This window comes from Eucalyptus grandis, chromosome 8 (genome assembly GCF_016545825.1).
Source record: "Eucalyptus grandis isolate ANBG69807.140 chromosome 8, ASM1654582v1, whole genome shotgun sequence".
Taxonomy (NCBI): Eukaryota; Viridiplantae; Streptophyta; class Magnoliopsida; order Myrtales; family Myrtaceae; genus Eucalyptus; species Eucalyptus grandis.
In genome coordinates, this window is record NC_052619.1 from 14,177,116 (window position 1) to 14,190,027 (window position 12,912).

At 40.0% G+C, this 12,912-nt stretch overlaps 1 protein-coding gene across 1 annotated transcript; it reads right to left on the reverse strand.

Annotated features, from left to right (window-relative positions):
• Positions 1-5,660: 5,660 nt before the first annotated feature.
• LOC104456706 (hypothetical protein) lies at positions 5,661-8,919 on the reverse strand. Its single transcript, XM_010071560.3, has 7 exons — positions 8,299-8,919; positions 8,045-8,116; positions 7,376-7,446; positions 6,778-6,922; positions 6,271-6,351; positions 6,078-6,173; positions 5,661-5,943 (listed from the first exon to the last, which is right to left on the reverse strand). Exons 1-7 carry the CDS (start codon positions 8,431-8,433, stop codon positions 5,836-5,838), a joined length of 708 nt encoding a protein of 235 aa, XP_010069862.2. The 5' UTR covers positions 8,434-8,919; the 3' UTR covers positions 5,661-5,835.
• Positions 8,920-12,912: the final 3,993 nt, after the last annotated feature.

The window sequence follows — 12,912 nt, forward strand, 5'->3', positions numbered from 1 at the left end:
ATTGATAGCTAAAAATCCATCTTCAAGTGCAAGAATGCTGAAAGGCCATTTGATCAAAGTTCTCAACACAAGAAACTACCTTCCAACAAGTATCTCACACCTTTGGATCTTCATGATGACCTCATAGCTAGTCAGATTACAGAATGTACCTTGAATCTCCTAATGGCTGATGATTCTTAAAAATGTGATTAAGATAGAATTCTACCATATGCTAGTTTTATCATGCTCGTTGCTCTTTTTTGCTAATTCCTCAGGAGACTATAAAATTTGGTAATGATATGATAACGTAGCAAAACCGTGGGCGGTAAGAAATAAAAAAGAAGGAAGAAAGAGAAACAAATCTCATTATGATCTTCATTACCTTTTCTGTAAACTCCCTAAGAAGTGTATCTCTAAATCTCTTCCAGGGGCGCGACCCCACAGAAAAAAAAAACAAGAGCTTAGGATTAATGACAAATTATATTAAATGTTTACTACCAAAAAATAATAAAGGAGGAGAAAAAAGGATAATCTGAGAAGATTAGTTTAGGGATTGGGGATGAAAGTTTAGACTTGCTTCTTTTATTACTTGTTTATAGCAGGGCAAGTGTCTTATTTTTTCTAAGTTAATCTCACTTAATCAAAGATTTATGTAAATGCAAATTTAGAGAGAAATTTTTGAAAAAGTTGGTAGCTAGTCAAAATTGCGACACCTCTATTATGAAAATCGAAAAAGTTTTGAGTTTAGACAATACCGATATCTTTATCTTTTATTCTATCACATGTGAAATTGGTTTCTTCATTGTCGTATTAGTTTGTAAAGATAGTCAAATAACCGACACAAATCGATGTCATATAATTGATAGATAAACTAGAAGCCTTATTTGAAACATAGTTTATAATTTCAGGATCTTATTTAAAATAAAGTTTACTTTGAACCATCTTTTGAGAAAATAACATTGCTTCAAATCCTTAATACAAATTTTTCCCATATATGATTAAATCCGTTGATGAAATTGTGACGTGGACAGAGTATTTCAGCACAATTAGATCGTATAAGGGCTATTCAATGTGCTGATTGAAATTATGGTTGAGTGAACATGTGAAGATAAAAAGAAAAATCCTCGACCCAATTGAATTAGTCTTTGTTCTTTAAAGGAGTATCTTCTATACATGGACATAGAAGATATAAGTATATTTAATGGGGGGATCTGATATCACAGAACTGTCTAAGGAAGGTATACTAAAATTACTTCTATCCGGTGCAAGATCTGGTACTAAATATTTGATATTGGAGAGCCTCTTTCATTCATTATAATTAGCGAAAGCGCATGTATATGGAAAGCAAAATCATATTTCAAGATGTAATCTATTTTTGAGAGTTTGTGTATAAGATAGGAATGATTGAAAGTTTAAAATTGAAATGCGTTAGGAACAGGATATAACGATTAATTTACGTAGTTGCCCATTGACCATACATTAATAAAATATCTAATCGAGGATATTTTTGGAAAGAAAAAAGGATTCTGATCTCTTATAACGAACGTTTGTTATAATAGTATAGATAGTATAAACCAGCTAATAATACAATTGATATGCTCTCATCTCTTGGTAGAGCACCCAAGTCAGATCCACGTAGGGATCTTGCCTAATTGCATATTTGTCATGCTTAGACTTGACATCACGTGTCTCCCGCTAGTTCAATATTTTCAAGGTAAATATTTTCCTCATTTTCGAACCTCCAACATTTAAATCACTTAAAAAAATGAGTCAACATAAAATGCTTTCCTAACTAATGAAGAATTTATGCTTAAACTTAGGAAAATGATTCAACTTTAAAAAATTGGAAATATTTTCCAAAATGTGACACAAGAACCCCAACACTTTTTCCTAGGCCCTTGACAGTAAGCCAGAGACTAGAGGCTAAGGGTGCATCAAGGCAAAGCCTAAGCCCAAAGAGGCCAAGCCCAAAACCGAAATGCCCAAGCCCACATCCAGAAAGGTTAGCTCGGGACACGGGCACCCATGGTCAAGTCCTAAGCGCTTAGGCCTAGGTCTACAAAGTGCCCTATGCAGGTCTGCAAGGCCAGGCTCGAGATTCCAATGCCCATACCTAAATCCCCAGTGCCTGATCTTAGGTCCATTGAGGCTAGGCCCAGGTCTACAAATTGTGGGCCTAAGACCCAAGTGCTCAAGACTAGGTCCCTAATGCTTGGGCCCGGGTCCAATGAGGCTGAGCTTAATTCCACAAAGGTCGGGCTTGGGACCCTAGTGACATTGCTCAAGCCCAAGTCCATTGGGGTTAGGCTCGAGATCTCGGTGCCCATGCCTAGAATCCTAACACCTGGGCCTGGGTCCATCAAGGTGGGGCCACAAGCCCTATTGCTAGTGTCCAAGTCTCTAGCACCTTGGACTGGGTCCATTGAGATTGGATTCAACCATCGAGGCTGGGTATGAAAACCCAGTGCCAATGCTCCAGTCCCTAATGCTCACACCTTGGTCCCTTGAGGTCGAGTCCAAGGACCCAATCCTAGGCATCAAGGTCTCGAGCTAGGTCTCAATGGACTTAAGCTCAGGTGCCTAGGGTCAAACTCAAGAGTTGGGGATTTGAGCATGGGCATGAGTGGTACGGTCCCAAGCCCAACTTCTATGCACTTGAGCTCGAGGGCTTGATCATGGGCTCTAGTATTCGACCTCAGTGGACTATGGTCATGGAGTCAAGGTCTTGGGCTTGGCTTTTGTGGACTTGGCCACCGGGTTCTCACACTTGGCCTTTGTGGACTTAGGCCCGACCTCAATGGATTTGGGCCCTAGTGTTACGGATTAAAGTAAGGGTATTGGGATTAGTGCTTGTGCCGTGCTAAGGACTCAAGTGCCCGTGACTAGGTCTATGGCGCTTAAGTTGGGGGTCTATTGAGGCTAGACCTAGTGTCCATGCCCAATTGCTTGTACACAAGTCACTAGTACCTAAATGGTGTATATTTATAAAGAAAAATCAAATTAGATTTTCCTAAAAACAAAATCTAAGTAATTTTCGGATTTCAGTCAAACATAGGAAAATAACATAAATTTCTTGGAAGATAACATAAATTTCCAAATTTTTTTGTGAAACAAACAGATACTAACTCTACTATTTTTTCCTAACATTCAGGTGTTTGGACCGACCAAAAAAAAAACACACACACACACAAAGGTGGCACTTTTGGATAAATAATTTTGAAATATTTTCCCAAAAATAATCATAAAAATGCTTAAATATAAATTGTTATCGCTAATGAACACTTTTTTCATTAACTAATTATTTCAAGTGATACAAGTAACTTCTTTTGAAGAAAATATTTTATAAATCTTTCAATTTTCTCAAAACAAACATAACATATTTTTCTAGGCAATCCAAAAGTTGAAAAATGAGAATAGTGTTTTCAGACAATGAATTATGCATGAAATAAACAAGTGTCTAATTTATGAATCATTTTATCTTAATATAAAGGGTTAATACCCTGAAAAACCCCGAACTGGTACACTTGTAACAAATTTACCCCAAACTATTTTTTTGACCATGAAAAACCCCAAACTGGTACACCTGTGACAAATTTATCCCGACTAACCATAAAAAAATCCCAAATTGGTACATTTATGACAAATTTACTCCAAACTAATTTATTCGACCGCAAAAAATCCCAAACTGATAAATTTGTGACAAATATACCTTTCGCTAAATTGGATTAATACCACAAAAAAATCATAAAAATTGTAAACTCTGACAAATGGATCCTAAAATCCCAAATTGGTATATTAGTCAATTGTCACGTGTCATTTAACTTTATAATTTGATAATAAAATTTAACGAAAACTAACACGGGGTAAAATTGTCACAAGTGTACCGGTTTGGGGTAAATTTGTCAAAGGTATACCAGTTTGGAGTTTTTGGCGGTAAAAAAAAATAGTTTGGGATAAACTTGTCACAAGTGTACCAGTTTGGGGTTTTTCAGGGTATTAACTCTAATATAAATGACATGTTTTTGATATGGTAAGAGAGATATTCTTAATATGAATTGGTTTTCATTAAGGATGAGCATGGTCTGGATAAGCAGTTCTCACCTTAGAATTGAAAACTACCCACCAAGGACTAGTTTAAAAAAATTGGAACTAGGAACCATCTCTTAGTTTTATGGATCCACCCGACGACCTGACCGCCAGTCTGATCAGGTTCCTGGTGGGTCCATGGAACCGATCCCATCAAGCTTCACACACTCAATGCAACATTTTCTGACAAGCCAAAGTAAAAGAAAAAAAGAACTTTCCTATTCTCAATTGCAAGATTAGTAAAAAGATTGGACTCATATTAAAAGTTGAGAGTTGATGCCGTGAGTCAAGATTATAAATGAGAGATGGAGAGATGACTTATAGGAGGTGAAAGTGAGACAAGAAGAGCATTCAGTTAATGGATGTTGAGCTTCGAATTAGAGATTTTAGGATTTTTCTTTTTCTTTTAAAAAAAAATGATCATAAATTTTTCTTAAAAATTTAATATATATTTATATATATTACCGGTCCGATCCGAATGGACCCTAAAATCGGAAATTGGACCATTACCTACTGGTTCCAATAAATTGGAACTGAGAACCAGATCAATTTCCTTGAAAACCACCAATTCCAGTCTGATTCTGAGGAGTCAAACCACCAATTCCAGTCTGATTCTGAGGAGTCCGGGTGATTCCTGAATTTTTTGGTACCCCTAGCTTCCATTACCGCCAGACTATCCTAAGGAATCGGACTTAGGTCCCTAGCTCCATAGTTGACTCCTCAGCCTCCAAAACCGGAACCCACATGATCGACCTAGGGACCTAAAATCCAAGAAGAGGTACCCCACGCTCCCGACCCCGACGGCGAAATCCTTTTCCCCATTTGCTGCACCGCATCCTAGATGCCTAAACCTAGTCATTGAAACTTCAAGCCACCCGAACTTGAGACCCTATCAGCCAATCTTGTTTCCCGGGGACCCTTGCTGACCATACCCGACAACCTGACGGGCGGTCCCAAATCACTAACGACTTGGCCCCCCACGCCCAAGACCCATGAGGTCGGGAACTATGGCAATACTCAAGAATTTTTATCTTAAACGCATGTTTCGTAATTGCAATTAATATGAGAAAATAAGCTCCATGTCACTTTTTTAAAAAAAAGAAGAAGAAGGGAAATCAAAGCATTTCTAATCACTTCCTTTGCAAACGTTTTACAGGCAAGAGTCATATTTCACGGGTAAATCAAGCCTAAGAATTACACTTTCGTGACCTAATCCCGAGGCCCCGTGACTTTCGGAAAGCAAGAAATCAATTGCCATCTGAACATGTGTAGCTTTTTCCCTTACCTAATTTTCTTTTATCATTTCTTCGTTTTATGGAATTATAATGAATATTTACATAGAATTCCACAAATTCGTTTCTTCCATTACTTTAGCTTAAGGAGACGTAAACGAGGATAATTTGTTCATCCCTAATTCGTTTGATTATGGATTAAGAATGATTACTGGGCCATTACTGAAGTCGCCGTTCAATTAATTTCTTGTTTTTTGGTGCTTTTATTTTACTATAGATGACAATAGCAATCTACAATGAGCACGTGCATTATTCATCCTTCCATAAATCCGCCATTTAATCATACGCATGACTTCGCCTTTCTCAATTAAAAGAATGAAGTTACATTTATTTCTCTGCTTCTCTTTAATTAATGATCATTCTCACACGAGGAAGCTCTTCACAAAATAATGAGAGCAGCAATTCAATATATTACACCGAATGAATGAAGAAGAAGAAGAACCAAAAAATAAAAATTGCCAGAATATCAACAAGAGAGTCAAACTATGTGTTGACGCCGCCGATCACTATCGTCGTCGTCGTCGTCCTCATCGTCGTCATCGTCCTCATCTTCTTCTTCATCATTCAGAGTTTCATCACCCACAACCTAGAACATACAATGGTTCTATTAGTACTTAATCCTTTTAGCGTGAATTATCGCATGCAGTACAAAAAAAGAAAAAAATCTTTTCTTTTTTATTCTCTATTTTTTCCTTATGAAAAAGGGGGGAAGAAGCTCACGTGGTAACGTTGCCGGATGCTGTTCTGAACTGCTGTGATTGTCCGAATCAATATATACATGGGGACAACAATTCCACTCATTCTCAAAACAAGAACCTGTTCACCCACAAGAAACATCGAATTCAGACCAAATCAAGCAAGACAAAATTCCATCTTTTTCCCCTCTTTTTCAAGCACGGGTCTCGGAACTTACGGTGACAAGGGCAAAAGGGTATTCTTCCGGTCTGCCGGACAGCACATCGAGCATGTGTCTTAGAAGCAAGAACACCGTAAACTGCCCATGAAAAAAAGATGATTAGGAAGTTGGAACCGCAGCCACATCGAACTACCCATTAAGCAAACTTTTTTGTAGGAAAACATGGAAATCGATAGACTCCTATGGAAAAAGGTAGACAAGAAAGATCCCCACCAAACTGGCACCAAATCAACTAAACTCTTGCGCTGTATGGACCTCATCTCCTTTTCTTTATTGAATTTACGCTAACCCAGTAGGATTTCTAGGCCATAGATTGTTTTAAGTGCGGTACTACAGAATCCAGTTTGGTTGCCCACCTGCCAGGTGGCAAGTCGTGGGTACTGCTCGGTTCCTTCAAAGTTGTGGTCACGCAATACGGTGTTTATGCCTTAATTTAACTGTTTCCTCATTATAATAAGTCAATGATCAATGGTGGTGGAGCATGAATTGTGCAAATGGACTTACGGTGAGAGCCAATGCCCGGCAACAGGCGGCGCCCCGGTCGGCGGCCGAGGCGCACTCGGAGTAGACAGCTTCGATCGGCGCTCCGGGGGCCAAGCTCGTCGGGCTCTGCGGTTCGGGCTCGGCTCGCGGAACTTGCAAGCTATCCCTGAAAGGACAAGGAAGTTTTTCAGACGGGCGTCAAGCGCGAGATCTTTCATTGCAGGCCATGATCGAAATAGATTATCATCCGTTTTGAAATGGACTACATAATGCCACGAATACTCAATCAAGGTGAAGTTCCAAGAATCCAGAAATTGGTTTTAAAAAAGGATTTTTTACTTTTTTTAATAGACATTTTGTAATGCAAGTAGTCCCATGTTACCAGAATAATTAGTTGTCAAGCATGTCCGGCTTTATTATATGGATCTAGTCAATAAAGACGAATTCATTTCTGGGGACAGCATTCCGAAAGCGGCGCCAAAAAGGGTGGTGATCACTAATTAGAATGAAAAGGCTGGTAGAGAGAAAGGAAAAAGACTAAATCACCTTAATTTGCAGGTGATAGGCCATGGATTTAGGCTGATAAAGTAAAAGGCTAGCGAATGAAGAGGAAAGTTACCTGATGGTGACAGCTGCTTCGATCAATTGAGACTTCTTCGAAGGCGCTGCCGTGTAACCAGGTTCGTAGTTCTGTAAAAAATTTACAGATGAAGAGAAAAACAGAGCAGATTAGAACGAACCCTTGGCGTTCAAGCATGTGAAGATGGCAAGGATGGGAACGCGAAAAGGATGGCCAGAAAGCTCACTTCAAGAAAACTCCAGGGAAGATAGAAAAGAGAAAAAAAAAGAACGTGAAATTTCAAGAACCCAAATTTGTTTGGATGGTAATCTTTGCAATGAACACATGCACCGATTCTAATGACATGAGCAGAGAGAGAGAGAGAGCGAGAACAGAGAAATTCAGACAGAGAGCGGAACTTCAATTGAGACGGATTTGAGACGATCTTGAAATTCACATGAAACAGAAGACGTCGTCTGAGAGAGTTTAAAATAGAAAGAAGCTTGAACGTTTGGGAAAGAACAAAAAACAAAAGGAGCAGAAGTCCAATTCGAATTCGCCAACAGAACACATGCACGGAAAATCACGCAACGAAATTTCATCTGAATCCCAGCTATCTTCTACAGGGAAATGGGAAAGAAGAAGGAGATGAAGCATGATCGTTTCACTTTTTCGGTCTTGTTCTGCTCAGCAAGATCTTTCCTTCTTTTTCTTTTTTAGAAATTTTACCTGGAGACATATTTCACAAGTCGTGCTTCCCTTCTCGTCGCACCATCTCTGTATACAATCCCTGTGCGCGTACTGCGATGAGCAAGACAACATCAGAACCGCTCCGGCGTGCGAAACCAAAGCGTAAACGAAGGAAAAATATACATATTCCAGAGGAGGGCGATCAAAACAGAGAACGGAGAATCAATAGCAACAGCAACGGCAAGAACCACGAGCTCGAAACAGAGGAGGAAGAAGTCGCGGAGCTCTCTCACCTTGACGGTCCCGGAACAGCCGCAAGGAGCTTCCAAGCTCTGCTCGCTCTCGAACTCCGCGTCGTGACAAATCCTGCAGTAAGGGACCGGGGAGCTCGACGGCAGATCATCCACGAACAGCAAGACGTCTCCCATCTTCCTTCTTCCGAGCAGTCCTTCGCTTCTCCCTCTGCGCAGGCGTGTGTTATGATGAGGCCGATGAGGATGATGACGAAGATGATGATGATTCGAACTTGCTCCTGTTCTCGATTCCCTGTTTTTCTCTTTTCCCCAATCCTCCGCCCCTGCCTCTATAGCTAGACTTTTAAATACGAAAAGAGCCGGCCACGAACTTCCGAGAATGCCCCTCCCACCATACGCCCGCAATGTCCACCTCACCTTGGAATTTCAAGGACGAGGGCTCCTTTAATATTTTCCAAGGAATGGTCGATTTCGGGTATCATTTTTATTTTTTTCTTTCGCTTTCTGTGGGGTGTGTTGCATGAGAGGATTCGACGCGTAAATGGGAATGGGAAGGCGAAGGGTTTGACCGGGTTAATGCAATGGCAGGGCACCGTCGAATCGCGACGCGACCGCGGCAGTCGAAAGAGACGAAGCGAGCTCTCTGGCAGGGAAGAGCGTACTGAATGGGGGGCAGGAACATGGGATTGAACCATTTTTTTCCAAGTTTTCATAGCTGTATAGGGCCGACCCCATCTCGCTTTTGGTCAAGGTCTGGAATCTTCCTCTTTCTCGTGTGCAAATGGATTGCCGCGATTTGAAGGGAAGAAAATGACCGTTGAATGAGGTCGGGCGAGACTTTCTTATCGAAATTCCGCCCCAATCAAGAAATGTTCGCTCTGAGCCATGACCGTCCAGTTCATTTTATAAACCTGAGGAGCCGTTATCACCGGCCCATCAGAAAGTAGCAAATCTCTCTACGCGAGATTAACAAAGTGCACAAAACGACAAATCGATCACGAAATTGTTCTTATAAGTTACCTTATTGGAGAATTACCGTTCATCACCCTTTTTTGGTTTTTTTCTTTCTCAATGGTGAAGGGTATTAGATTGAGCCCACCTCCCCAATCCGGTCGCGGAGACACCCCTCAATAATGAAATTAGGCGTGTCGCAAGGAACTGGTTCTTCATGGCGTAGGCACAGTGAATTAGGCGGCATAAAAAAAAATTAAAAACTCGTATATTGTGAAGTGGAAAGTGCAAATCGTTTTTCATTAATTTCATAGAAGTACGGAAAATGACATATACCTCGCTTCTTATTTCAAGATTTTCATGATCGCCCACTTCAATGTAATTACCCAAAACCCATATTCATTTTTTTTTTTTTGGTAAAACCCAAAACCCATATTCTTCATATGCATGATTACCCAAAACCTATATTTTGTTCTCAGTAAAAAGTGCTTGTCATCTCATCATTATCATTTGTCTAAATCGTGGGGGTCTCATCTCGCACAAGTGGAAAAACCTAAAAGTCACGCTTGTATCCAAAAATAATGCAAGACTCGCTCGGAACATTAGGGGACCATGAGATTTAAACGGCTCTTATCAATCGACAACCCGAAAAATCAAAACGGAAAGCGAATCCATCTCCTAAATACTTTACTTAATTAACTAGTATTTGACTTGATTGAACAATGACATCTGATACGACTGTCATTACTATTTTCCCGCTTTGCATCAACTTGATGTCGGACTAGGAAAAGGAAGTTCATTCATGAACTTGCCTCTCATTTTCCAAGGTTCGAGATTTCATTTTCTTACTCAAATCTATCGTTGGAAAATATGATTTGATTCGATTTGATTAGACTCGAATTTGAGCGGCAAGAGAGTCTATGCTTAATATGACAAGTGTAGAAAGAGTATTCATGTACAAAAATAGGGGGAAAAAAAAAAGAAAGAAAAATTTTAGGATAAAGTTTAGCATCTATATCATTTTCGTGGTCATCCACTTCAACCTGATAAGTTCATATGAAGGCTAAAATATCATTTTCGTGCCTAACCTTAATTCCCCAATTATTTTATTTGCAAAAATGATTGTCGCAATTAAAAAAAAAAAAAAATCTCCTCCCGACCTAGGTGATGCAATTATAGTACCTAGAAAATAATAATTCCACTTCTTGTCCCCATGCGGAGCACTTCAAAATTTCAAAACGTCGCCTCCTCGGGTTGGTCCAAACGCCGACCGTCCGATCCCGCATCGAACGGCACCGAGGCGCCGAGAATTTGAAAACGAGAAGTGGGGCCCCCCCGTCGGAGACGAAAGGAGCAGGGGAAACGGGCGAAACGCGGTCGCCGAAAAAGCTCGAGGTTAGCTGTGATCCAGCGGGGCCCACCACCGAGCTCCATGACGCGCCTTTCTTTCTTTATTTTTTTTTTTTTCAATTTCTCTTTTTCTCCCAGAATCTATTTAATTAATTAATTGATCGCGTGATAATTCTTTTATTTTCTCGCCCTTTGATTTTTTGCGGGGGCGAAACGACGGTACTCTCCCCGGGGAGAAAAGTAACGTTTTTGGATTTTCCGAGAAAAGAAAAGGGACAAATATTTGGCGATTTGGGATTACGTGGGACGCTGACATTTGTGCTTATCCCCTTCTTCTCGATCTTATCATCTGTCCGTCGCCATTTCTCTTTCTTATGTCTAAACTTTATGCATTTTCTTTCGTCCCCTTTTGCTTTTTTTGGATTTTCTATTATCAATTTGGGGGCAGTCTTATGGTTACGCAAATGGCAAGAATTGATGATTCGATGGTTCGGCGATCTTCTTATTGTTATTTTTGAAATTTTTTAATATTTTTTTTAAAATGTATTTTGAAGTTTGAGGGCCATTGAAGACCTTGACACGAACGTAGCAAGTGGTCGGCTATGTGGGGCCTCCACTTGGTTGCGGTGGCGGAATTGGGTTTTGCCCAATTCCAGTCGGCTTTCCCCACCATCAATACGTGTCCTCCACATCCTCAGATTGAATTAAATTATTCTATTTTAAAGTGGGAAGTGATTTTCTTTGAATCATGGGGATTCGGCCACGTGGTGGCATTGGAAGATAGTTCAGGAGATAACCGTAATTAAAATATGAACGGCAATTCTCGTGCGATTAGGCAGGGAGATATACGGTCTTTGATGGAGAAACATGCTTAGGGAGTCGAAAAAAAAAAATTTGTTTTCCATGTCATTGACCGGGGGCGGATTTTACAACAAAAAGGAAAACCAAGAAGAAGAATGGAGGGCGGATTTTGACCGGTCAGATGTTGACGAGGTTTTCCTTAGAAGCAAGCTTGAAAAATGTCAACTTTGAAGCTTGGGACGCACATTATACCAACATATGGACTCGAGCTCACATTGGACCGTATTTTTTGTTAGTGGAGACTGCATAAAATGATTAAAAACTTAAAAACACTGAATTTACATCGTTATTCAATCCGAATTGATGACTTCATATAAGTTGAAAATCGAAAAACTTGATAAAAAAAAGTCAAGATATAGAAAAGCTTAAATTTATGTCATTAAGAAAAGGGTTTTAAGGCGTGGGATTCTTAAACCTATATGACCAATGGTTCAAAATGAAGTCGTTGTCCTATAAGGACAAAAGGCACTCACCATCTCATTCACTTGCCTAACAGAAAAGCAGAGACAAAGCAGTACGATAATGAAGAAGGCAGCCAACATGTCAATGAATATCTTGGTGGGGATGGGTAATATAAATTTTGAAATGCATGGAGTACATTTAAGATTAGTGAATTGATTGGCTTGTGGGCAGGATGGTGGGTGAACCGCCGGATTGGAGAAGGGTTGCCTTCAGAAGCTCACCTACCGTCGGACAACTTTTGTGGTAGGGGTGTGGCCCATGACTTCGGAATTAGGTTCGCGATTGTTTTCCAATAGAACTTTTAGGCCCATCTCAACCATATTTCAATTTTTATAGTCTAGTGTTCTATTTCACCTAAGAAAATCGAGCGAACACGGCATGATGGGCTGGGGAATAACACTCTGAACAGCTGAACGGAGCCTTTTTTGGGTCCGGCGATTGGACCAATCAAAATGGGTTATTAGATTTATTTTTTAACCCATACACGATTGGTTGAGTTGTTTATGAGTTAGTTATATGCAATAAACGGGTCATAAATGAATTTATAATGATAAAACCCATCATAATATAAGACTTACTTAAACCTAACCTACTTGTATGACTCTTTTCATTCCGTCGTGCCCTCACTCAATCTTAGGTTTGCTCGCCGATACTCTCACTTTAATTTGGATATTATGAAAGTGTTCTAGCATTGTAGGTTGGTCAAGTATGAATCATTAGACTTGCAATGTGTGGAAAATGAGTTAAATGAATTTGAATGGATTGGACTATTTGTGACCCGACTCGACCCACTAGTTAGATGGGTCTGCCGGTTATCAAAAAATGATTCAATTATGAGCTGCCCGGTTTCTATTGACGAGTCTATTCCACAAAGTTTGAGCCCAAAAACAAGGGAAAACGAGAGCATAAACATTAAAGAGGCGGCGTAAAAGAATACTTTCCGAAAGCAATCTTATCCGTCATTGATTTGAGAGCTGTAATTATCTGCCCTGGGTGACCATCAAGTCAACAGTAAATATGACAGGCTTG